General features: G+C 38.4%; 2 protein-coding genes across 12 annotated transcripts in view; one reads left to right on the plus strand and one right to left on the minus strand.

The window, feature by feature from the left end:
* Window positions 1–393: 393 nt before the first annotated feature.
* Window positions 394–11,123, plus strand: LOC111249016 (E3 ubiquitin-protein ligase arih1-like). Of its 4 annotated transcripts, none has more exons than XM_022802266.2 (9): window positions 395–553; window positions 4,797–5,276; window positions 5,404–5,489; window positions 5,893–5,991; window positions 6,265–6,384; window positions 6,653–6,846; window positions 7,034–7,160; window positions 7,926–8,317; window positions 10,688–11,123. In XM_022802266.2, exons 1-9 carry the CDS (start codon window positions 472–474, stop codon window positions 10,782–10,784), a joined length of 1,677 nt encoding a protein of 558 aa, XP_022658001.1. In that variant the 5' UTR covers window positions 395–471; the 3' UTR covers window positions 10,785–11,123. The 4 variants fall into 4 exon arrangements, with proteins under 4 accessions (XP_022658002.1, XP_022658003.1, XP_022658001.1 ...); XM_086986754.1 differs by lacking the exon at window positions 395–553 and adding an exon at window positions 4,487–4,514; XM_022802267.2 differs by lacking the exon at window positions 10,688–11,123 and having other exon boundaries at window positions 394–553; window positions 6,621–6,846; window positions 7,899–8,194.
* A 2,103-nt stretch (window positions 11,124–13,226) lies between these two features.
* The window catches only part of LOC111249716 (anoctamin-3-like), a 34,451-nt gene continuing 20,382 nt past the window's right edge, over window positions 13,227–27,295 (minus strand). For 3 of the 8 annotated variants that reach the window (XM_022803953.2, XM_086986750.1, XM_086986749.1), the window contains exons 8-21: window positions 25,363–25,470; window positions 24,774–24,890; window positions 24,524–24,601; window positions 24,123–24,214; window positions 22,957–23,168; window positions 22,523–22,742; window positions 22,225–22,355; window positions 21,689–21,834; window positions 21,326–21,494; window positions 20,914–21,043; window positions 18,743–18,882; window positions 18,322–18,402; window positions 15,670–16,279; window positions 13,227–15,466 (exon numbers count right to left, since the gene is read on the minus strand). In XM_022803953.2, the coding sequence (XP_022659688.1) occupies window positions 15,884–16,279; window positions 18,322–18,402; window positions 18,743–18,882; window positions 20,914–21,043; window positions 21,326–21,494; window positions 21,689–21,834; window positions 22,225–22,355; window positions 22,523–22,742; window positions 22,957–23,168; window positions 24,123–24,214; window positions 24,524–24,601; window positions 24,774–24,890; window positions 25,363–25,470 (2,020 nt within the window). In that variant the 3' untranslated portion in view covers window positions 13,227–15,466; window positions 15,670–15,883. Of the gene's footprint in view, window positions 15,467–15,669; window positions 16,280–18,321; window positions 18,403–18,671; window positions 18,883–20,913; window positions 21,044–21,325; window positions 21,495–21,688; window positions 21,835–22,224; window positions 22,356–22,522; window positions 22,743–22,956; window positions 23,169–24,122; window positions 24,215–24,523; window positions 24,602–24,773; window positions 24,891–25,362; window positions 25,471–27,295 lie in introns of those variants that run through there. The other 5 variants (XM_022803954.2, XM_022803956.2, XM_086986753.1 and 2 more) reach the window with 5 other exon arrangements.

Raw genomic sequence — 27,295 nt, forward strand, 5'->3', positions numbered from 1 at the left:
CCACAGCAATCCACATGCCCAATGAGTCCACGATGTGCCACGTACCATAACAATAGGATTAAACAGTGAAATAGTTTAAACTTCGTAATGAAAACAATACTGATTTCGTGACAGAATAGTACACAAACAAACGTGATAGTCTGTTGACGACTGCTAGAATCTAATGAACGGAAAGAGGCTACAAGTTGCATGTAAGGCTAGTTTAAACACTGCTCGCCATCTGCTTTGAAGCCCAAAACACTCCTGAAAAAAACCACATAGATGAAAACATTGCTCTGACAGAATTACTCAACTACATTACATTTCTACGTTTCCTTCATGAGACAATTTACGAGCCGATAACAACAATTGAATTGTAACCGTAGATGTATTTAGATACTTTGTTGTTTAGTAGGTACAATTGACGGCGATACTTCGGTGCAGATTTTTCGTGTTGTTGGTTTAAAAACAACGTAATCAAAGTACAATAGTATGCGCAAGCGACCGGCGGGACCGGGAGGTCCGGCATCTTCTTCAGGGACGTCAACGGTCAGCCGATCTCAAAGTCTTCAGGGTACGTTTTCGGCGATGTGCAGATTTTCTAAGCGAGACTCTAGTGTAGGCTATACTTCAATTGAAGAGTCATCGATTGGAGTCGTTGTTTTCTGCCGTTGTCCAATATTTTTCGGTTGAGAAAGCATGAACATCGACGTTTTTACAGCACACCGAACCCTTGTTCTGTGTTCAACGCGGGAATAATTTTATAACTGTCGTTCGACATTTGAAGGATTTTGCTATTTGTGTTTAATATCAGATTCGTTATAGGTTTCCATCCAACGTCGTCGAATAGTTTTAGAGATATAAAGCCTCTGTGTGAACATGATTAGCGTCGTCCACGGCAGGAACGCGAGCGCTTAACAGAATAGCAGCGCTCCCAGTTTGCTGGTTTTCCCAATAAACCCTCACACGAATCCTGTGAACAAACATATGATAAGGTATAAGAACACCGATTTAAAAAAAGTGCTGTGTAGCCGTTTTCTTAGCGGTTGCGTGCGTAGACTCAACCCGGCTTGTGTACTTCCACGTCACCGCCATTAATAAATAAGCAAAATTTATAGGAGCGGTTATTCCCAAAAAAGCTCCTCAAATATTTATTCACCACTATCAAATAGTCATCAAGGACTTGATCATGTAAATGATCACGTTTATAAACAACACAAATTATTTGAATATTAATAAAATAGCATGTAGTGTAACAATTAGCTTACGCGCTCTGGCCCCATTTCTTCAACTAAAAAGACGATTACCTTTTCACATTATTGACAATATCAGCCACCAAAAGTGTTTCCCTCGAATCACTTACTTCATATTGAAAACGCATCCCGAAATCTATGAGGAACCGGTCGGAATGCGTCCTGTAGTAACAAGAGCTCAGATTTGATTTATAATCGAAAAAATCATATTAGTCATATCAGTCCGTCTGTACTCTGACCTATACTGGCTTGGTCGCACAATGCCGAACGTATAAAACGGATGCTAAACATGTAATATGTACACCAGTGCGCTACCAGATAATACAGTCTTATTTCCACATATAATACTTGAACAATTAAAAAGAAGAGCCTGCGCCTTTGTTTCCGGCAGACCTGAGAAAGCCTCACTTTCGAAGTTCAATCTATAGTGACGATAGACTTGTTTAGGTTAAAGATACTCGCAAAATAATGCGTAATTAGAATGTAGTTTAACGGTAACGTACTGGTGTGCTGGAAACAGTCTATTGACAAAAATAGAAAACTTTAAAGTGCGGGTCGAATAATGTAAGTTCTTTAGAATAAGCTCGTCTAACGTCAAATCACTGACTTAACTCGTACCCACAAGACATCAGAAAACTGGATATAGGCTCATTTACAGAAATCACTGTCAAATTTAAATGATATAGTAATTTTATATCTAAAAACTACACAACTTTTTCCCATATAACTTATTGGGAAATCGACTTTGATGGCCTTTTTTCTTTAAGTTTCACATTAATCGCTCCTTTTCTTTGCAACAGCGTTTCGCCACAGATCGAGCGGCGTACCTCAGGAGTTTTTTTACATTTCCAATGTAACCTAGGACAAAGTCCAAGTACTGAATCTATAGCTATCACCACGGGGTTATAATTCAAAGGGTAACTATCATTATGCTTTTAGTATGTTATGTATGTTCTAAGAAAAATCAACAAGAAGAAGATTGTTCTTGTTAATGGTTAGGATTCTTATTTGGGTGTACAGAAAAATGTTTGGTGTATGAAGGAAGAACCATCAAGGATCTAACTTTTGTTGTATGAACAACCATAATATTTATTAGATTTTAATCAATGTTATGAGTATAATAACTTAAAGATAAAAAATGTTTGAACTATCTTTAAAAAATCTTGTGTTAAAAGCACCAGGAATTTTGCCATACATGTGAGCCTCAATTAGTGAGTTTGTTAGCGATGTTCTAAGAACTAGTTTGTATTGCGGTTCTTTTTTATAATTCCTAGTATAAATGCATTGACGTAGTCAATTCGAGTCCGCCAATGCAAATTTTCGCAATTATGTTAATAAACCAAGGACCGAGGGTGTAGATTTCGAATTTCAGGACAGAGTGCTTAGAAACAACACAACACCTTCACTATAATGTTAGCCCACCTTCACCTGCCGATATTCTGAAACTTTGGCATTCTTTTTTATATAGAAACGATACTTTATTTACCAAATGTTTATAGAAAACATTTGGTCTAATACAGGACAGTAACTAATTTATGATAGGCATAAAATGTTTGTGCGTATCGAGTTACCCCTTTCTAGTTGAATTTATTAATAAAACCTTACTTTAACTTGGAAAATCGGGTCCGAAGTACAGTGGACATAGTGAACCGTCTTCCTTTTTGGACACGCTTAGTTCTTTTACTTCCAATTAACTTACCACTATCATTTATAACCTTTTGCTACTTGGATAGTAACGTCCTGAAAAGCAATTTCGACATCTTGTTGAGATTTGAATAATTTTCCAATGTTGTTGAGAATTTAAAAATTGGTAACCGATGAGATCCAGCTCTGATGGAAGTGATAGATGACAGAGTATCCACTGTAAGTTACACCTGCGTCACCGCAACCATCGCGTTGTGGGCTCAAGCACTCAGAACGCTTTAGCTCTGGCTACCTATAATGCGGAGGTTTTGTTATCGTTTCTAATTGTTAACAGTACAGATCACTTCTCGTAAAGTGAATGACACCCGCCTTATTAAGTATTACTCAGTCATATTACACAAAATACAACAGTCAATTTGCTTCGGGGTGATGTCCCGCCAGCTCAATTGTATCTACCCACTGATGGTACAGCCTGCGATTATCCTGAAGGATCACATTTCCGTGACATGTCATATTCGGTGCAAAAATGTAGTTGTTACGTAAGGGTAAACTAAAAGAAGTCTGTTTTATTATTTTATCTTCACTCAAGTTATGCGGCACCCATTTGTAAAGTTTTTTTTTACCTTACTGATTTGACTGAGGCAAATAACATAATTTTTTTTATATACGTCAAACATTTTGAGATGGATCGGTTTTTGCCACAGCTCCCAGCTCTTCGTCATTTGACTTCGCGGTAGAAGGGTTTTTAAATCCAGCATTTCTTACTCAAAACGTTTCCAATGAACGTTTTACGGTACTTCTAGTAGTAGAAGCCTTTACCAAATAGAGGATTTATATGGCAGGCTATCTCCACCGCTATAGTTCAAGGGCGAAACTGGGTATCCGCAAACCATTCGAATTTCCTGATTTTCCGTATCTCACTACAGCTAACCTGCTAAAACCTCATAATCATGTGCGAATTTACGGCCTTAAATTTAAGTGCATCCCGAATATAAAAAAGTGTTACAAAGTGTCGCACCGCTATGAAATACGAGATTAATGTTTGGCATATATCATACTGAACGTTCTAAGATAGGATAAAGTGGTAGCTGAACCATTATCTTCACAAATAATCTCGATTATACCTTTATATCAATACTTTTATATCTACTTAAAGGTAAATTTTTTACTTAAGGATAAATTTCATTGAGTCATAATGAGCATTTCCATTATACCTAGTGAGTTGCTTTATAGCCTGAATTCGCGCGTTCTGTTAGCGATATAATCAGTGTGTTGGGTAGCATAGTATTGATAATTGACATAACTGATACTTCAGTAAAACATGCTTTTATTGATATGAGGATTATATCTGCGTCATCTGTCTAAGTCCGCAGTAGCTAATGACAAATTCGGCTCTCGATCGTTGGATCTTGGATTAAGCCTTCTTTGGGCTGAGGTGCTTTCGTGTTATGTGATAATTTTGCTACGATGAATTGATCATTTAAGTCAGAAGAAATTTCCTACAAGGCTCTCTATGACTTTGGTGGATTTGACAGAGTATATTTAACAAGTAAATAACACTTTAAGTATAACAAACCCCTTCTGTGGCTAAGTCCATCAAAGCTACTTTATGGCTGAATCTGCAGATGATTTTGCTAGGTAAGTGGTATCAGTGTATGTCGGAATTATAATACATGTAGGAGGCCCCTTTCTTCATAAATTTTAGGACTGTGGACAAGACGAACGATTTCCTCTGCTAAGCAGCTGTACGTGGCAGTTGCATATTTGGCGAACTTGCTGTACATTAGGAGGCACAAACTAAGCTATGTAAATATAAGTAAAAGCTATGTTAATATGAAAATCAAACTTAGGATTAGTGTTACTTGGTAACTTGATCTCTATAAAAGCGCAATTTTTCTACATGCGTATGTTTATCTCTAGATGGAAGATCTTCATCGGATGGATGTGAAATGAGATGGGGCGTTGGTGGTACGGATGGTGCCGGTTCGATGCATAGCGAAGACGATGGCATAAGAGATTATGCTACGCTCTCTCCGGAGCAAATTGTTTTACTGATGGGTGAGACGATTTCCGAAGCGAATGGAGTGCTCCAGCTGCGATCGACGGCTGCTCGACTCCTCCTAAACCATTTCCACTGGGAAAAGGTCACGCTATTTGAAAAGTTTTTTGATGCGGACGGCGACCTCAAAAAACTGTTTTTAGAAGTCGAAATTCCTCAGGCAAACGTCAGTGGCAATACTGTTACCGTCGCCCCAGTGTTGACGGGTGGTGCACCACATTATGAATGTCAAATTTGTATGTGTGAAGCGCCAGCGGAGTCTATGGCTGGCCTCGAATGCGGCCATAAGTTTTGCGCCAGCTGTTGGAATATGTATTTGAGTACGAAGGTAATGGATGAAGGTAAGTAAAATTTGAAAGCTTAAGGATGATGACTTTGTGTCTTGGCAAAAAAATATTCTCTACCGATAGCGTGCAGTATGTTTAATTTCTGTAATTTATGAATGTTTGCTGGAATTTTGCAATCAAGGTTGCCAGATGATCACTTGTCCAGCTGTGTCCTGCGGTGTTTTAGTGGACGATCAAACGGTGATAAAACTTCTCATCGACCCGAAGGTGGGTACTACATTGTTACTCAGATTACTAGAGATGTCATATATAAGCCGGCTGAAAGTAGACATTGCAACCAGCAGCATCTACTTTTTACGAATTAAAAGAGTAGAATCCAAATGTGCCTATATTTTGGCGATTCTCTGCAAAATTAGAAAGTTGCCGAACTCGACTGTGAAGAAAAGATTAGACCAAGTTTCCATGGTCGCAAAGTGGTAGCGGGTTTGGCTACACTAGGAACATGCAACTTCAAATCGGGGCGGGGGCGGGGGGGGAGGGGGGTACGCGCTTTGCTTCGTGCTGAGGCCAGCCGTATGAAGCAATGTTTAATATCAATATTGGATATCGGAAGATTTAAGTAGATCATACCTAGATCGGTCATCTATAGTAGTATTCATTATAATTTTAGGTGAGAATACACTATCAGAAACAGATAACGGAAAGTTTCGTTCAATGTAATCGATTGCTGAGATGGTGCCCCAGCCCTGGATGCGTCAACGCTGTCAAAGTTCGTATATTTACATGCCCACTAATTGTAAAAGTGATGAATCTATTTGTTATACAGTGACGTACAAACCATAAGAAAAATATTTCCAGAATGTTTTTTCGTTAACTTTTAAAAATATCTATAATAATATAAACCTAGTAAGAAGCGATTAAAGGTCTAAATGACTTTATTCCAAGCCAAAGTTAACCCCACTACATTTAAGCCCCTAAATAGGTGCGTGTCTGAGGAAACGATAAGTCGTTTGTTCTTTACATTGCGTACATTTGTGTACAGGTAAATAGTTCAGATGTCCGACCGGTTCGTTGCAATTGCGGGCACCTTTTTTGTTTTGGCTGTGGCAAAGAATATCACGACCCCGTCAACTGTGACATGCTCCGTTGCTGGCATAAGAAGGTGGTACAGTTTGAATGTTTAACGTTACTTGGCTAAAGGCGCGGCTGAAATAGTTGAACCAAGTAGGTTAACTTAGCGTTGGATCATTGGAAAATTAATTACAGTATAATTAATTTTCCTGCTACCGACGTATGCTATATGACAAAATGAATGCACTTTTATGCTATTTTATTCACCATGAGTATTCATGCATCGTCAAGACTTATGGTAAGCTATTAAAGGACGATCATTTTTAGGATGAGAGCCCTCTTCCGTTTACCGTTCGCAGTGTAATGACGATTCGGAGACATCCAATTGGTTGGCAGCTAACACAAAAGAATGCCCCAAGTGTTTTGTGCCAATTCAGAAGGACGGTGGATGCAATCACGTGTTATGTCGAAATCAGAATTGCCGCATGGATTTTTGCTGGGTTTGTCTTGGCCCGTGGGAACCGCATGGGTCAGCGTGGTACAACTGCAATCGGTAATTAAGTTTTGATGTGTTTCATTATGAAGTCCTGCTGCTACTATTTTTGTGACAATGCTATACAATTATTTAATTACGCAAGGGGAAGTGAAACGGGGGCAGAGGGGATTAACGGTAGCGAATTAAGCTGTTTCATGTTACCCGAAGTGTTCTAAAAATCATTGGTGCGCATATCTCTGTGCAGCTTCAACGAGGAGGAAAGCAGGAAAGCAAGAGACGCACAGGAGAAGTCAAGAGCTACGCTTTCCCGTTATCTATTCTATTTTAACCGATACTACAACCACATGCAGTCGCTCAAATTCGAGAGTAAGGTAACTGTTATTTCACTTGCTATAATTATGCTAATAAGAGAACGGTAATGACTTAATGGAGTAATGGGCTAATGAGTACTATCATGAGGCATAAAGGAAATCGTCAAGTGAGTATTTATATCAGAAGTTTCGCCGATTCGCTTGTGTCCGATTGGAAAGGGAACATCGCCCTATGGCCGATCGCGAATCGTTCTGCTGCGCAAATTCATGGATTCGTAGTAAGGCGGTACCCGATAAAGCCTTGCCAACATGTGGGAAGGATCTACAATAGTTCGTTGTCCGGGCTAATCCTTCTGTGGCAGAGCTGTGTCAACCTATTCAAGCTGTCACTAAAAGTAGTGGTCCTCTCTGCTTCATGTGTACGTGCCTTACAAAACTATCTTGACAAAAACAACCCCAGTTCGCGAACGTCTTTAGCCCTGTGCCCGGTCTTCTGGTCGCACTGCCTTTGCAAATCTTTTGCTTCCAATTTCGTTCATCCGCGCACTAGCCATAATTGTATTTGTACTTGCACATATCGGCAGTATACATACATTTAATCCATGTTTGTAGCGCACATGTACACATATGTAGCTAAAAATAATCAAAACACAATTTGCCAATTTAGTTTTATATGAAAATAGATGATTAGAATTTTACGAGCAAGCACAAGTAGCACACATGCTTTGATGCACTATGACTTCATTTGATAATTTATTAAAATTTATCAAACAATGTTTGATCATTTGTACCTGTAAGTAAACATCTGAGGTTTTGCGTCGGCAGTTGCCTGAAAAGGTGCGCAGTTGGGGCATGGATGCAAGCCTTGGCCCGCGGAGCGCGTTCTCGCCGTTGGAATTGGATTTCCTGCCAAAAGCTGTTAATGCACTCCTTCGCTGCAGACAGACATTGATGTACACTTACGTGTTCGCGTTCTACTTGCGACCAAATAATCAGAGCCGAATATTCGAGGATAATCAACGAGATCTGGAGAGTGCCACGGAACAGCTTAGCGAATACCTCGAGCGGGACGCATCATTAAGCATCGGTCGCAGCAGCATCTCAATAAACAACCTGTGTAGATGCTCCAACAATATTGCAATTAACATGACTGAATCTGCCGATAAAGAAAAGGATACCCTTAAGGAACTCAAGATCAAAGTCGTTGACAAGCACAGGTATGTTAATATCAAGATCTCCTCACTGGCAGCGCCTTCGTAGTGGCCCCTATCGTAGTAGGTTGTAGGTGCATGACACAACACTGGGGATGGTCTCAGATTTTTCTCAATAATAAAGCAATGAAAAATTTCTTTTGCGTTTCCATAATTATTCTTTGGTGTAAGTCTTGAATATCCGAACTTCATTACTGCGAAATCTCATTCAACTTGATAAATAATAAATCACGCATTAAAAATAACGCAACGGGCAACGTCTTTGTTTGTTAAGCTTAGAAATACGTGGAGGTTAGAAATCGAATTCGGGCGTAGATTTATATAGTTTCATGCTGGAAGCCAGCTAAACGCTAAGCTAGTAAAACATGACATTTTGTATTACAGCATATGAAAACTATTTCCATATTCTAGGCTTTCTGTTAGGGTCAATTTGTAAAAAGGCATACACATCTACTTTCAAGGTTTGGATATCAAAATGACGTCCTTGTGTCTTTCTATTGGGAGTTAATATAGCTAAGTAAAAAAAATCGTATTATTTCTAGGTTTGACTACAGCTTTCCCGAACGCAGATAGTTACGACTACACGATAGCATTATGTAAAAACATGAGTCCATTGCCTTCAGATATGTATGTCTTTACTTTCGTATATAACTTGACTTTATAATGACACAAATGAACGTTCATTTACAATGGCACCTTAAGTGGTAAATTTCAAGGACCATAGGTACTATAGAGCCTGTTTTGCTACTCATGGCAAAGCACATTATACCATATACTGTGAATTGAACCACAATTAAGATGAATGTGCGATCGAAGGTTTTTTGGCAGACAATGGTTAATATAGACAATATTCCTGAAGCAAAAGTCGCAATTTTCGGATGTCATCACTGATGTTTTCGTCGTTGAATGATTTCATGTGGTATTCATGATAGGTGCCACATAAACACGTGATGAAAAATTACAGTAAAAAAATCAAAATAAATATAAAAGTAGGTGGATTACTCCAACTGCACTACTGCATCAAAAATGTCTAAGAACAGGCACAGTCATCAGATATATTTCTTTGTTATGAATTTTTCTATCAAAAAGAACTATATAAAAAGAACTAAAAAACGTAAATGTAGAATTAGTTAGACTAGGAACTCTCTTTTCAGATATATATATGGCTGTTATAAGTAAATCGGGCGAGCTTTGGAATTGACTAACTTAAACGTAATTGGGCTAGAGTGGTGATTTTTTTGATATGTGAATAATATAAATGTATAAAATAGAACCTTTATGTACTATCTTTATTTTGTACATTTTTGTCCCAGCTTCTGAACAACCATATACCTATCATTCACGTTCCCATATGTAATTTGTCAGTCTATGGCTTCTTGAAGAAAATCGATAAAGGAGCATGCTCGCCTATCAATTGCCCCATTTTGAGGCATCAAAACCCTGTAATCGCACGCACCTTAACAAAAAAAATTTTTTGCTCAATCGAGGAATTAATTAAGGCACGGCGATGAGATCTGGCGTTGTCATGAAATAACCAGACTGCATGATTCAGAACCAAATGCATGATTGTACCAACGGCATATGAACTTCTTTTCGAGGTCCTCAACTCGAGGTAGCTGGCTGCATTCATTGTTTTATTTTTGGCGGGTATTTCATAGTGGCAGATGCCCTTAATGTTGATTGTAAGTATTATCACGTTACATCTAAGCCTATTCTATACTGCCGCTTGACTCTAGGGCGTGTGCATGCTCCAGGTAATTCTTTTGTTTATTAAAGCTCTGCAAATTGCGCGTGAAATACATCACACGCTTTTCCAATTGGCGTGGAGTTTTTTTTGCGGGACACTCATTTTTCCTCAGTTTCTTGATTTTGAGTATTTAGGTCATAGTCCTGTAATACGTTGCTTATAAAATATAAATTTTGGCAGACATCGCCCTTAAACTCTAAACTGTGCTTTAGTGAAAAGCCTCCTCAATTGTGGCAATGCTTTTTTGCCCTTCTAGTTCCGACATTTGGTCACCTCCTCGTTGGTCTTCAATATTCACGTACTGTCTCAGCTTAAGGCCTCCTTGCCTAATGTTTTTATCAATCTCCGATGTTTCCGCAGCGGTGTGTGTGTGTTTCCAAAGATCAAAAACTTAATCGCCCAGCATTGATTTTCTCTGTGAGTAAACTCGACCGATGTTTGACTTTTGAGTTTCTAGAAGACTGACGCTAGCCAGATTTCGTCTGCTCCTAGCGGCGGGTAGTTCAAAAGGTGTGCGATGTATTTGCATGTGACAGTGTAATTAATGTATAACTATGAAGCATATAAATCGCCTACTGAAGTGCGAATACTAACTAGTTTTCATTGAAAAATATTACGACTTTTCACAGGTACTGTGAACGGAGACGTCGAGCACTGCTAGCCCATGTACGGGAAGGCGAAGAGAAAGACTGGTGGGAATTCACTGATGACCTAAAGAAAACTTAAAAACTACTGTCCAGTTTCACTGTCTTAGAAAAAAAAAAAGTAGCAAATTTATAATTGGCAGGGGCCAATATTTAAAAAATATCAATGTAATCAATGTACTAAGCAAAATCGTTCGTCGCTAAAAATTTCTCATGACGAAAGCGTCATTCTTTTTATTATAGCACGGCTGAGCGTTGTCTAGGGCAAGGCAGATAAGTAGACAAACAATCAGTAACTGGTATTTGCGTGAGAATGTGACTCCATGATCGTGCTAGGCTTGAGCTAGCAAATTGCGTCTAGCATTGCTAATCATGCTCGATAAAATAAACAAATGATAATATGGCGTTTTACCACAAATAATCTGTTCTCCTTATCAATCTAACTAAAACTCAGCGTTCGAAATATCTCAAGCCCCGGCTGTGCCTAAAACTACGAAACATTCCGTAATTCTATCAATTTCTTTTGTTACCGAAGTTTTCAAATTATTTTATGAGATCAACCATGACTACTATACTCGGCGTTAAACGCGAATCGAGTGTTTCAAGGGTATCGTGCCAGGAAACTTTGTTTAATCAAGTGACTTTTTTTTATTCTTAAGGAAGAATGTTAGAACAGCTGTGGTACGTAAATAATAGATCGGTTAATAGTCAGTGGCGCGAAAATGGACCTGATTTTCTAATCACGGAGATCAACTCATATGGAATCTATTACTGTTACCAGTTTTAGTTAATTTTCAATAAATGAATCATTTCATCAATGTTAATATAGTCAGAGCTATAGGTCACTATTGTAAGTCCGATCGATATATTCTGCATTATATGAGTTAGCCAAAGAAGAATGGAAGTTCTCTGATATACATTTGTCCAAGCCTCCAAAACGGTTTTTACTAAACTTAAATATATAAATAAAAAAATAAATAGAAAATTAAATCTAAAAATATGCGAACGGTTAGCACAGTTGTTTTTGCTACGTTTTATAAAATTCCTTTTGAGAAGCTTAAATGTACTCATTGTAATGAACGGTTCTGGCTGTTATTTCTCTAAATGGTCCCTTCGTACTTTGGCAAAGGCTTAAAACAATTTTTCTGGAACATCACATCGCTTGGTCATAAAATATCCCCTAGCGCTAGTATCGAAGCACTGAAGAGTGTTTAGACTCACTGCGTTATAGAATTAGGCTTTAATAAAATGTACGAGCACTTTCTTGAAATCGAGATAAGCTTATTAAGAAGATAACATACAGGGACTATTTAAATTTTTGGTCCTTACTACTACAATAAAGGTAAAACATAAATAATGTTACTGAGTTAGGTTCCTCTTTGACAGAAAAAAGTGCACGAGCGTTTACATCTTAAAGCTCACGTGTCGTGACTGGACCGTGTCGTCATATTCTAACGACAGAAATAATTCCCACGGAAGTTCTGGCTGGAGACACAATTCGTGAGTTTGTCGGCGTGCTAACGCACGATACCTTACCTTTTATGTCAACCATTTAATCTTCATTTCAGCCTCAAGTCTCCTTACCATCCAACCTTACATTCTGCAACTTCGAGTAATCAAAATGAAAAAACAGATCTTGATTTTTAGATGATAGATCAAGGGTAGAAAATTGCTAAAGTAACAAGACGAAATTGCAGATGTTCAATTGAAGAAGTGCTTTGATGATTGAAAAACAAACCGTAATATGTATATTAGATTGGGGACGCTACTTTAATGAGTGAACAGAATCTTGAGGATTGTAAAGATATTCTTCGCTTATGGAAATGGACCTGAGTGTTTGACAAATTACTGGATTATTTATTTGCTATGATAGCATTAAGTTATATTCGATCTACTATTTTCTAGTAAGTGGGGACCTACTAAAGGCTTCTATGACAAACGACGGTACGATATATATATATATATATATATATATATAGGTTACTCACAGGGAAATCAGGCTGCCGTGCAATCACATCTACTATTATGTAATGTTTGCCAGAATTGAGAAGACGTCGTTTTTATACAAAATTCGATTTTGGCTGCAAGATAAGTATCGGCGCTACATGGTCCCATTAAAAAAAACTCTATTGTTTCGTTAACGGTCAACTCCGAGTTTTAAAATATCCTGTATGCACACCTCTCTGTCGCTGAAGACTCTCATCGAAAAATGAAAATGGCTAATAATTATAGATCGGAAAATACCAAATAACCGGAAAGAGTACTATTCTCCAAGTACAATAATAAAAAAAAAAACATTATTTTGAGGATAGCGATTATTCGTATTATATACTGATTATCACACCGCTATGATATCGTTTCAATCGAACACGAAATTAACAGTGATTTTAGCAATAAAAACCGATCCATGTCATTAACAGCAACGCGACAGATCACATTTACCTATAAATATTTAGTGTTTCGCTCTAGAAACAAATTTGTATCAAACGTTAGCGTTGGGGTTACAATAATAATATCAACAAGGTTCCGTTTCATATGAACTCTAACATTCGTTTATTCATATTGAAGAGGTGGCTAAGGCCTCGGAAAGTTCGCTTTTCTTGACCCCTAAAGGAAAGTTTCTTTCGGCGTAGGACTTCTCACTTTTGAACTTGAGCCAGTTATTATATTATTAATATGTCATCGGTTAGAAACGTATGTTGTGCAGACAGTGGATGAGGGTCAAACAAAAATTATTGGACGGAATATTTGTTTTGTAACGCGCATTTTTTTAAATTCATATTTTCGCGCTATCGACGTCTCCTTAACCAAATAGGCGTCTTTTCTTTGTACTTTACCAACTTGAAAATCATATTGGTAAATTTTGTATCGGTAAGATGAAAAAATAAGACTTATGTCTTTACATCTGAAAGATAAACGTAAGTGCGTACATACATCTCTACTCTGATCGGTCTGAACAAAGCTTCAAACAAAAGTGAGATCAATTCAAAAGTTTCAGATTAAAAACGATCTGTCCTTACCTCGCTAAGGGTAAGAGAGTCTTATTAATTCTCTTATCTTTGGCGATCGCAAACGTAAGTATTTAATTGGCTGTCCCTTGACACCACTTGTTTAATTTCTTGTGATACAAGAGAAGGCCAACTGAACGCTTAGTTTGCTTACCAAATCAGTAAATTGTTGCATAATGTTGTGCGAGTATTTGTTTGCCGTATATATATACATATTTTTCATTATAATAAGGAGTACTGTTCGTTGATGATCTGAAAAGGACACCCCATAGAGTACCTTGCAATCATAATACATCTATATAATCCCAGTACTCAGAAGAATACCTCTGAACAACTTCGACAGAACATATATATATATATATAATGGAATTATAAGTCCATTTATTCTTGTCGTGATACTATCACACCATAGCAACGATCATGAATTCACAACTATATCACATAGACGAAATGCTCGAAGTAACCGTCGTGATTTCTGTCTGTAGTCGGACTAACCGTTTGCAATGTATGACGATGCGTTCGTTAATGCTATGATATCTCATGATCGTACTATTTTGTTAATATGAAAAATTCTTTGTATAGCCTAGCGCTTCTTCGTTCTGTGGCGATCAACCATGCGTAGTAAGTACGTCGGTCGTAGCAGGCAGCAACTAGGGTCACCACCGTATCCGGGATTTGTAGCTGCTGCAGGCTTTCTAGAATCGGAAATCTTCGCATTATCGCTAAATACGGAATTTTCAGCTGGACTTCCATAACTCATCATCTTTTACATTAGGAGATAACACTAACAGTAGACGTCGTGTGCGTAGTTAGAGCGAATCAGAAACACAATAGAAGTAGTTCATGGCGCAAAAACATAAATCCGATTATCTATCTGTATATGCGTTTGTCGTTTTTTGTCTATACGTGTTTGTGAATAAGCGTCTGACACATGAAGGTCGCCACCTATTTAGCAAATATCTGAAATGCGTATTAGCACAAATGATAAATGCAGCAAAATGTCACGTAATGCCTGATAACGGTGGCGCTGGATTCGCGCAACATACCGTCAGACAGAATGGAACAAAATCAGCTTCTTGATAGACCTTTAGAAATCCGGCAAGTAATCTTACGTTTGTCCGTAATCCGTGTTTGAAACTAGACGTGTCATTAAGGCGTTGAGACAAATAATTATATAAAAGTGGTTCTGAATTTTTCTGGAAATCTAGGCAGTCTGACATAAACTCAGGTACATATGTATACTAGTTCAAATTGATTTGCAAGCTTGACACACAGAATGACAAGCAACTATATTTTTGCTTGTCAGCGAGCTTCTCTGAATAGTTTTACTCATGCCTACAGCTCAAAACATCCTAACAACAACAAACTTTAATATTGAGTATAATCGGAAATTTTCACCTCAGTGATTATTGAAGGACATCAAGATCAATGGGTGTGATCTTGATTATGGATCGTATGAAACTGATGATGGAAACTAATGAACTTGTCGATGTCGATGGCTGATTAGAACCCATCGCGTCCCTTCTAGGGTTTATCAGCAGGACAGTTCCACTGATAAGTCTATCGCTGGACAACGAGGACTTGTCGTCGTGCCGGGATGTACTCGCATGTGAAGCTGCGATAGGCCGAGGCCTACGCTGCCGCGGTATGACCGCGGCTCTCGATTCGAGGTGAGAATGAGCTCGAGTGGATTTCATGAAGACGACCGACACTTCTGGTATCCAGGCGAGATGGAGAAAGACACGATAGGCAACACCTGATTATAGAAGGAAGCCCGAAATAGATGTGGACGTAGTAAAAAGCAACCCTCATTCCTATTTGATATTGGTGGTAGCGTGAGCCGTTGTAGATATGTTGGCTTTCCTCTAAAAACAAGTCGTCCATATCCTTTTTAAACGAAATAAATGATCGCGCACATATTTGTTAAGTACATATTAAATGGTACAATTGTGTACGTACCACGACTTGCAAGCGGCGACAGATGTGAGGCGGTAGCCGACTTTGACAGATTTTCTGCATCAAGTGTTGCTGGTATTGTTGCAGACAGAACTTTGGTACCGTCGGCTTCCTTTACTTCGTTTGACGTCATTTTCGCTGCATTCGCGATATCAGCCGTCAAAGGCGGTGTTGTTTCAGTTGTTGTTCGAGTGATCTTGCTTGATGCACCTGACCGTCAGTCGTCCGGTATAGGCATCAACCTACAGTCTTTTTTATCCATTCCACTAGTTCCATTAATGTTGCTATTGACACTGGCACTGTTCGATCGAAGGGTGCTATTGGTATTCTTATTATTCGTTGTGTTACTATTATTGTTGTTATTTGGGTTGGGATTGGTGCCATTTCCTTGGGTTAGTTGCTGCTGCTGAGCGACACTCGCTAGGCCGCCTATGTTCAGAGGCTTCTTGTTAGCTGCTAACTGTACCGCCTGAATATCCATAGGTGTAACAGAATGTCTCGATGCTCGGGAGAGAATTCGATCACGGTAGTTTTCTGAGGCATTTGTTGGGGGTCGACGGTCTGCGGTCAGGGTAGCTACTCGACTCATCATGTAGGTAAGTAACTGTCGCTCCTGTACAAAAACGTTCAAGATATATGATTAGTCTGGGATATTATTACGCTTATGAAGTTTTACCACAGTTAACTTCTCGACTGCGCAACTATATATATATATATATATATATATATATATATATATATATATATGCATGTATGTATATACCTACACTAAACAAACTTTTGATTTTACATGTAACCTTACATGTACTATAATAAATATTCACTGGCCACGGACACTATAATATTATCCGCCTATAATTATTTCATTAGCCTGTTCTAAAATGTACGCCACAAGTTTAATCTAGCGCTAGATTTGTCTGGACTACATTGTGTTGACTTTAGGTACAAGCTTTTTGATGTTGCCTAATTAACTTTGTTTCCAAAACGCAACAGACGTTGCCGTTCCAACTATTGTCAATTAATTTATTGATTCTGTCCTTGAGGCATATTGATGCGAAAAAAATTATTTTTATAAGAAACATTATTATTATTAAATTATGAACTTAAAATTGACGCTGTTCCTGGAACCTTGTAAGTATAGGATTTTGCTATCTTACCCTATCCTATCCTATTGAATGAAAAGATAATAAATAGTTCACGATGATTTTAATAATTGATGATTTTGAATCTTCGGCCGTTACGTATATTGATGAAGACATAGATATTAGACACGTCTGAATCGGCATATTGATTCTGTTTTTCATTGATTGTTCCAAATTGCAAAATTTCATTGATTCTATTCTTCTTTGACTATATATATTTGGATGTCTTTTTTGACGTTCTGGCAGTTTTCTCTAAAAATTAATGATGAAAAATTTACTCGAAACGCATTTTGTCCCCATTGTTACAGACGCAAACCAATACGAGCAATGGGATTTTCGCAAATATCACTCAAAAAATATCAATTTCATTCTTATTCTGCTGGTCGATATCCATCGACTGGCATCAAGAACACTCGCCGTTCTAGGAACGCATACCATGTTAAATTTCCACCATTTCTGAGCCAAAAACTAAAAATTAGCTATATGAGCGTGTATTATATCTGAATTCAACTCACTGAGACTTTGTTATTGATGGCAAAAAATGTCTCCCTACATAGACTTGCACGTAAAAAAGGTTTTCATTTCAGCGTTAGCTAAACGAAAAAGCTACTACCTCGTTTTTGGCCTTTTTTATGACAGAATATTAACTTTAGCTGTTGGAAGATGTATTGCATTTTTACTCTGGTTGTCGATTGGTATCAAGAATCGGCGTCAGGATAGTATTACGTTGCACAGAAAGTGGTTTCCGAACATCGGTGTTTCGCTCAGACATTTCCAGCTACTCGTGATATCAACCACTACAGTTTTCTAGTTGATATTTATCGCTGTGAAAAGGTCCCAAAGCACATCTCACTCTCATCTTACCGTCAAGAAAGCGAAGCGAACATCTTCGTCGGCAATTGATCATTGTATCAATCAATCAATCAATCAATCAATCAAACAGCCGTTTTAAGTACGTAAAATGAATTGTTTCCTAGTTCGTCGAAAGCATCAAAAAAAAAACCTTTGCATAGTATGGCAGATTAAGCTTTCATCCTTTGTGTATCGCTATTAAGCGTTCCATCAGAGGGCTGGGTCCCTAAGATTAGCAAACGAACTACCCCCTACATAAACCTTCACATAGATATTTGGCTGCCAGAAGAAAATTCCATCAAAAAGATTAAACATAAAAGCAACTTCTACAAAAAGGGCACAACTTGCAAAAAAAAAGGTTAATCCATTGAAACAAACTGCCCTCGGAAAAAGCATTCACCTAACCGGCTCCATCGTACGCAGTTCTGTCCCGCCTAGGACTCTTGGCATTGTTGCGCCAACAATGCCAAAGAGGTTGATTTGCGCCGGATGGGCGAATTAAACATAAACACGCAAGCACAGTCTCAACGCTATATACACACACACACACATACATATACAGTAGAATGACAACACGTATTTTAGACATTTTTCAATCACGTACAAAAATGATGAATAAAACCGTCTTCCGACTTCTCTGTAGCATTGTAAATTTACTAACCCGAGTTTTTGCGTTCCTCACTGCCTCCGGTATATCAGGTATGAGCAGCGTCAATAAATACTTGACAACAAACACTAAGTGCTGAAACAACAAAAACAATTAGCGCAGTACGATTCGAGTCCACGCGTTTCAAAAAAATCAGAAGAACTATTTGTAAAGGGTTTGTATTCCCGGGGGACTTCGAGTTACCGTAATTGACCACTCTAGTGCGTTGTAACAGCTGTGATAGTTTATTTCTCTAAACACTTATGAAGCCATGAGATTCGGTCAACTAATACGATTATGTGTATGCTAGATAAAGCTGCCTCAGTTCAGGCTGAAAGAACTGTTGTTATATATTAACGGTGTAGCAAAACGATAAAAACTTAATATTAACGATAATATTCTTAAAAAAAGGTCCCTTGACGCAAACAATACCGACCTCAAAGCCGACGATAAACATAAATTTCGTTAACTTTGATCTAAGGTATTCCGATCCAAATTGTGACGTGAAGGCAATCAAGAACGCGTTGGTGACAACTCCAAAATAGTTGATAAAATTGAACAAATGCAGCCAGATTCCTGAAAGTGTACCAAACGTATTTTTAGAAATTGGCGAATTATTTGTTTAGGCCACTTACCTCCTTGGACGATTTATTTACTCAACTTCTACCTCTGTGCATGTAATATCTCCGCTGCTAAAAATGGTTACGAAAATTGGACAGCAACACTTTTCGGCACTGCAATTCGCGCCGATAGAAATCCAGGCTTTAAAGTAAGAAAAACGAGATTTTTATCACACTGAAATTAACGTTAGACCCAAAGACTGGCTCTTATTCGTCTAGAGGGGGTCGAGAAATATCGAGAAGAATGCACACAGGACTTAAGGAAGATATTCATATCGGTGAAAGGGATTTACATGCTTTCTACACCTGACCATATCAAAACAATCCTCTCCTTTGAGATGAAATCGGTAAGGAAACGAAAAGGCCTTACGTTATACGCTCTACTATGAAGCCCAAAGCTCACAATTTTGTCTATAAGAGAACTGTAGTAGGAGATTTGCTGAGCATAATAAGCCTAGCCGACCGAGCATTCGTCACGGATGATAAAGAAAAAATCGAAATTCTGAAGAATTTTCTATGAATTTCTACGAATTCTGAAGAATTTTCTATGAATTTCTACGAATTCTGAAGAAAAAACTATCGCACAATACAAGGAGTAGTTCACCTGCCACCTCAAAAAGACGTTTTCAGAATGCTGTACATGATGCCGATACCTGTCGACTAAGCATCTGGCAATGCCTGAAGAAGCTACAGACGAAAATGAGCGAAACGCTAGATGGACCTCCATCTGTTGTGATGAGGAAGCTTAGACTGTCCTCGTTATACCTCGCTTTGATAAGTTATTCGAAAAATGTTTGATGATGGATCTGTACAACAAGTATTTAGGACAGCTACCGTATGGCCTATCCATACAAATAACTTTGACGGCCACATTCTTTTAATAAGCAGCTGCTATCGTTAACCTTTATAAGGTGCGAAGTCCTGGAAAGTATCATACCTTCGGCAACATCCACAGGGTCTGATATCAAACGCACAATTCATCTATAAACGAGAATACGCTGCAGCATTTCAGTTATTGGATACTCAATTCAGTCGGGCATCTAAGAGCTACAAGTGCCACTGTTTCAAGGATATATATTTCAACCTTAAAGCTTCTGCTTTCAAACGCGTCGTATGACTCGAGCTGTTAACTTCGAAGTAACCGCGTAACTCAGCATTAGAGCCCTTGAAGGGCCTGTAAATAATCAATATTACCATAGTGCTAGTGGCATATTTTTAGGGCAAATACACTAAGCCCTTTAATGTGTATTTCGTATATAAACTTTCCAGCATACATACGGGCGCCGCCACTACTGATGTAAAATGTACGGACCTGTAAATAGGTCTTTCTTCATGCAGCAAGATTTTTATCAATGGAACGAAAGCCTTGACTAAGTAATAATGGCATTTATCTATAGAAAATGATCCCGTTTTACACTTCGGACATGCGAATGCCAAACAAAAATATAACAGAAATTTCATAAATGTTAGGTCTCAGACCGCAATCAAAGGTCTAAGTATCTTCTTTGACAAGAGATTCTAGTTCATAGAACTTGTATGCCGAGGGATCATGATCTACGCAGCGCCATTTTGAAATCCAGACCTAGTCGATAATAGAAAGCTTTTTGCGAAAAAAGTGGGATTATAAGTGCCTATGTAGTAGAAATCTTATACCTTAGTTAGATTTTTAAGATAACTGATTAAACGATGTTTAAAGAACTAAGTGAGAAGTCGCTTAATCTTATTGAGACCAGAGTCAGAGTTAGGAGTTACTGCAAAAAGTGCATAGCATACACGAACAATGTTTTTCGTGTGTGTACACTCAGAGAGCTGAGTGTCACGTGTAAGTGTCGCTCTGTAAAACCGTATCAAACCGAGTGCGTGAATGTATATGTATAATATGGACTTTTACTGACATGCGTTTTAGGTGTATGCGCAGAACAATGTATTACAAGCCAACTGAATATATACATTATATATTTTCCGTTTAGATAACAATTTCTCATACCGATGTCGTCATCTCGAAATGGTACGGGCCTGCGATTAATCCATAGCAGGCGATTGGAGTCAATCCGTAAATCGAATATGTTGTAACCGAGAGCAAGCAAAGGGGCTAATGGAAACGAGCACGCGAATAGCTAGAAAGAAGGAATTAAAAGACGCGCTGAAATCAACTATATCTATTTGTATAACAACTATCTGTTTGTAAATATATCACCTGTGCACAACCTTAAATTCCGCTTCTTCCTCCACAAAACGGTTCTAAGCAAGAATGTTCAAATAGAAGGAAAGGTGAAGTAAGAGCCGCAATTTTGCATCTATCGAACATTTCGATTTACAATGTACAAAGCGGATATCTTAAAATATTTATTGTGTTTTAGTGCTAACTCTGCACTTTGAAAGAAACAGTTTTGGCGTACCACAAGGTAACCGTATTGTATGATTTTCTCGGCAAATTCATCACGACGAAATTCAGCGTCCTCCTGCTTATATAGCTCTTTGACGAGGTAATGCTGATCTGTTTCACTCCCCTCTACGTCGGTCACTTTTTTCATAAGCCCGTGCTCTCGGAAAATCTGCTTTAGGAACCTATGAAGAAAAATTAGGACAACGATGAGTTAGGAGCTTAATAACTAGTAGACGCCCACAAAGGTTAAGACAAAACAAAAGTGCTTTCCGTTCGTTTATCTTTGATTTGCTTTTTGCATAAATCTGGTAATCGACGATATCTATCCACTTCTTGCCGTAGGCATCATGACTATGCTTTTCCTTGTATTACTTACGGCCAAACCATATCGTAGAAAAACTTAGGCAATGGCTTGACTATCATGAGTACGAGGAGTTGTAGAGATAACAGTGACATACAAGTATCCTTATCTGTTCCACACGAATCCTTAAAATCATCACCTAGATTAAACAGTGAACCATTCTGAAAATAAGCAACAAAACTTGTTTGTTCTGTATGTATATATATATAAACATCTTGCGTTTGCATGTATAGTTTGGAATACCACTATACCTTTACTATCATAGGTGTTTGTTAGTTTAAAACGATCTAGGCAGAAAAGCATAAGCAGCGTTGCAGTTTTGCTTCGACAAAAAATGCAACACTGTTTATGAACAGTAGTGAGATGCACTGCAGGCAGAAAGTGCATAGCCCAAGCAACCCGTCACCAAGTAGGACCCATTTTATATGAGTGATATTTATATCCGCTAGCATTTAAAGGGTCTCTACAATCCGTTTCAGAGTTATGTTAGGACGACATCTCAAAGCAACGTTTAGCGCATGCGTCGTATGTGGCGGACGGTCTGCACTAACCCCCTTGATGTCCTGTTGCTCGTCACGGAAGAAGGCAGTGTAAAATAGAGATGCATATGCGTTTGTGAACTGGAACGCGAACAACTTGATGATGAGCGCGTCGTTGTATTGACTTTGCGTTCGGTGGTTTTCTGTGTGAGAGAAGGCGGAAATAGAGCGGTTCTATTGACCACAGTCTCTTACAGGCTATCGAACAAAGATGAGAAGTATCGAACGATACCCTAGCGAACAGAGTCACGGAATTGATTGAAAGTATTGGCAATAGAAATAATCCTATAGTTAAGAGCGTTTAGTGTACCCCAGTCGGTGAGCTTCTCAGCCACGTACGCGTAGCATTTTCCGAGAATAATAATCGACACCGTGTTCAAGCTAGGTCCAACAACTGATGAATGGAGAGCCTCGCAGTTAGCGCTAAAAGCTTGTGGATTCTCTGTTTTGTTGGCGCCTCCACAGTATACATTTGCCATGTACACTTGGTACAATGTGACAAAAAGCACTGATGTTATGACTACACATGTCTGAAAGTAACACAAATTAATTTCTTTGTTAATGTTAATAATTATTAACTAACATCTATTTGTATCTGTTTAGTATAGTGCTGATAGGTATTTGCTTTTGAAATTCTATGAGAACTGGCTCTCTCTGTTTTTAAACAACTGCTGAACGTATGATTGATTTGATCTGATCTCACAGGACGGACCCATAACTTATAGGCAGTTTTTCTCGACTTACCATGAGGGTGAAAAAGGCGAATGATACAACATACTTGAGGGCTCTCTGCTTGAGTGGATAATTCCACCGCACTTCACCCGTTAGAAGATCAGTCTCTGAGATTGTCCCATAAAACTGGGGTCGGTCTGGCTCCTCTGATGAAAAATGGTCAACATTCCAACGGAGCGCAAGCAGAGATTGGCGACGTTTCCATATTTCTAAAAAAATTGTACCTAAAACCATATGAATAGGATAATGTAGAGTTTGATTTGCGAAATAATGCTTGATGGCATTCTGAATATTATATATATATATATTCTGATTAAGAAAATGAACTAGCGTGAGACGGGTAAGCTCAATCAACTTAAAACCCGTTTAGATCCCGCTGCTTCCAGATTAGTCATATCCTTATATGAATAGAAATGCAGGCTAACATTAGTGAAGCACAACTATTTCAATTTGGCCTTAGAATCGCTGCACTCAGGCCAAATTACAATATAAACTAAAATAGAAACATGGCTTTAGCACCTTTCCTTGCTGCGCACACACCCTGACTAGCCGTACGACCTTTTTGACAAAACTATTTTTTCCTAACATGTTAAAAGCTTCAGTCACTGAAGTAGGCTAGTTACAGCTTAGTCAAAGTCCCATACTTTGAATCGAAATCAGCTGAGAATATAAAAATGAATAAAACGTTTTCTGTTCGAAATCTTACAAAGCACCTCCGAACCGTTTAAGCACTAGTTGGGCAATCTATTAGCCCGAAGTGGAATAAATTTATACTATTCCTCAGTTCTATCGCATTTGAAACGTAAATGTATATGCTGTGCCAAGCGACCCGGCGAACTTCACTTGAATGTCCACACAGTCGTTACCTATGGGTAGAAAATGCCTCGGATTATTTCGGAACGTGAAGCACACAGAGCAAAAGGTACATAATATGTTTTGCGTCCATCTGATTTGAAGGTTCTGGCTGAAGCTGCACTTGCATACTGCACATAATTTGAGCGTAGTGTGTACTGAGCGTCTTCATAGTCGTTGGAAAGGGTGTATCGTAAGTCGCACAAGCCATTGACTACTACCTGTTCCCGTACCTAAACTACTTAAAATTAGCTACGGTCGATTCACAACACCGGGCTTTTTCCTACTACCAAAAATCACAAAATCTGAAGGAAGCATATACTCACTCCATAAACAAATACTGAATGCCCAAAACGGAGTAAGCTCAGTATCTCCCGCAACTTTTATCGTGTCCACAAAATAGACAAATACCGAAGAACTGCAACATTTCACGCAAGTTAGCAACTCTGTCAACCTTTGTTTTCATAACAAAAATCTTTGCAAGCATGAAAAATCACGCTTTTTTCCCTTGATAATAGTTAAGCATACACAGATCCTATTGTTATATCAATTCGTTTCGGATAGCTAAACGTAGCAATATTTTAAAAGAAGAAACGTTTTGTTAGATATCATTGAATTAACAGGTGATATTCAGATACGATAGGAGCATACTGCAAGGACAATGACGAATACGTTACGTAGTGCCCTGTACACTTGCAGAAACGACGCTCAGATCAACGATTCATACCTCATTGTAGCGTTATAGGCTCGCGCCAGCTTAGTATCGTTAATTCGACTTGGATCGAAGTTACTGTCCTGTTGAACTCTGACATAATAAAAAGCAAAATGAAATAAGTCAAACTTTTACCGAGAGTCACCCACATAAGGCGGAATTCAGCTCTATAGTCTGTGCCAGTTTGCTGGGCAGGGCCCGGTGCTGTTTTGTCTAGCAAAGCTTTCGTCTATAAGCAGTAATTGAGGCAAGGTTGCGCACTCACTTTTGTACGACCCCGTAAAAGAATACACAGAATCCAATTACGGCCGGAATGACGAGCGACGCTATCAGGGTTCCGACCCAAGCGAAATAGAATGAAATCTTTTCTCCTAAGTAGTCCCTATAATCGTTTAATTCGACATCGACAAATGTCGGAATAATTAACAAGTTAATAAAATAGACAAAATCTCCTGGATCAAATAAATACATTCATAAGCTGTCAGAGGTAATATGGTGAAATTTGCCGTGTTTCATTGTAGCGGACGCCTACAAGACCTGGGTGTAAAAAATTTCAATCAGACTACTCACACTCCTTTAGCAAATAGAAGATACGATTTAATTCCAAGAGGGCTTTTTAGTTATTAGCTAGTCTATAGGCTTTAAGTGGGCTGCTTTTGGACTGAGGTTGCTGTACGTGGCTTAGACTCTAATAACTAAAATCTTCTTTCGATGGCTCAACAACAACAGCTACAGGTAATAAATGTCCACAATTAATTATTGTCATTGAAAAAAAAAAAAAAAAAACTAAATTACTCATGGAACGGTCATTCTCAGAGTGTTTTTGGCTGCACGTTTACCATGGAAATACGCACCGAATAGCGTCTAGTGGCTGTCCTCTGAGCAGCTGTCTCCATTCTCGATCGAGTATTACGCGGGTGTCTGGCGTCACCTTGGTAACCTGCTGCCTCGACGTTGAAGAACTGTCGGATTCATACGGTTATGATCAGGCGGCATTTGAAAACACGAGACAAATGCATTGGCTTAGGTTACGTTCCATTCAGGCTGACAGATGGCAATTATAAGCGTATGCATATATATATATATATATATATTCTAAGTGCGCTAAACACTTGCTATAATATGCTGTCTTCGTGGGGAATCTAGGTTCCAACTGCAAAACTCTTCTTTGTTACTCGGCTATCGGATGTAAATAATGCAAAGCTTCAATTGCAGTGACGACTCGTAAAAATGTTACCAAAAGCTTAATTTTATTTCAATTGTGTAATATAAAGAATTACATTCGTTATATGACTCCTCCGTAAAAAAAGGAGTGACTGTCCCTGTGAATAGCTTTCGTTCTAGACACCTTTCCTCCACCAAGCGCAAACCATGTGGTCGAGCCAAAAGAGGCAATGCAGGGTGTCTCAAAAAATGTATATATATATATAGTTAAAATGTCTATAACTTAACTTTTCATCTGCATATGGCATAAAATGTATACGGTTTCCCCTGTCGCAGATGTATAAATTGCCCTTCGGTTCAACTCAGTGCCGATAACGATGGCCAATCACTTTAACGAACATTTCACATGTTGTAACGTATCTTGTTCAGCTGCAACTTTTTAGTGCTTCAATGTTACTGGCCTTCTGGTGTTTCGGAAGAAAAAAAAAACCGTGTTGGCGTCAGATCTGGGGAATGCTGGCAGGCACCTTCTTATCCAATACGTCTATTTGGAAAAATCACCATTATGCTGTGTTCTTTTGTCACGATGATACTATGCAGGCGCGTCGTCCCAAAGTAAAATTCGAAATGTATATATATATATAAGCAGAACGATCATGAAATATACGCATTTATTTCTCTCGTGCAGTATATATCACTCTAGTTAGGGTATTATTATAACCTAGAGATACTTTGCCAGATGTTTTCAGATCATTTCTCACAGTAGTCAATCTGATTTATCCTGTTTCTCCGTCGTCTAACAGTTCTTAATAAGACTTTCTTGCGCGTTTACGGCGATGCTGCCTTTGAAGCTATGCTACAATTCTAGCAGAGCTGAAGAACCGGCCACAACGTATAAGCATACTGGAAAGCTTCTCAAAACTTAGACAGAATCGAGTGGGAAATTTAATCTGTGTAACGACATAGCGATAAGATTGGCTATGGCTAAACTAACGGTTCTATGATAGCTGTAAGTTCACGACGATGTAATAAAGTTATTCGTGTTGTAAAATTATATTTATACAGGCCCAAATTTTCTTCATCTTACAGTTCTCCCGACATGCAAACGACTCCAAGTTACCCTAGAGAATTTTCTAATTATCACGCCAGTATATCATTGTCACGCAACCTTTGTATTTACATCCCTATTAAAGCCGGGCTTCGTTTAAAAAGCCCATATAATATGTCTAAAATTGGCAAACGTATAATGTAGACAAGGAAATAGAGGTTGGCTAGCATCTGACACAGTGTAATTTGTTTTCCTATCTGATCTAATTTTTTCCGTTCTTTGAACATTGCGAACCCGATTAAATTTAAGATTATTCATTTTTTACCAGACATAACTAACACTTTCAACTGTCTATTTTATTCTAAAAATTTTTTTTGTTGTCTAGTTTCCCAACTGTGGTTATACTGCCTATTACATATTCCTAAATGCACCCCGGATGGTTTAAGTTTCTGACAATTATTCTGGCAACCTTTGAAAATATCCAGTGAAAAAATTCTTTGTATTCGCGAAACAAGACTTTTTAGAAAAAAAAAAAAAGAAAATTAAGAATACATTTCGCACTTCAATGAGGCTAA

This window comes from Varroa destructor, unplaced genomic scaffold (assembly GCF_002443255.2).
Source record: "Varroa destructor unplaced genomic scaffold, Vdes_3.0 BEIS01000004.1, whole genome shotgun sequence".
NCBI lineage: Eukaryota > Metazoa > Arthropoda > Arachnida > Mesostigmata > Varroidae > Varroa > Varroa destructor.

What these genes read in the sequence shown, in the direction of transcription:
- LOC111249016 (XM_022802266.2), top strand. Translation starts at nt 472, where the DNA reads ATGCGCAAGCGACCGGCGGGACCGGGAGGTCCGGCATCTTCTTCAGGG. An exon ending in CCGATCTCAAAGTCTTCAGG is followed by an intron (nt 554 to 4,796) that starts GTACGTTTTCGG and finishes GTTTATCTCTAG; the next exon opens with ATGGAAGATCTTCATCGGAT. An exon ending in TCCGTTGCTGGCATAAGAAG is followed by an intron (nt 6,385 to 6,652) that starts GTGGTACAGTTT and finishes TACCGTTCGCAG; the next exon opens with TGTAATGACGATTCGGAGAC.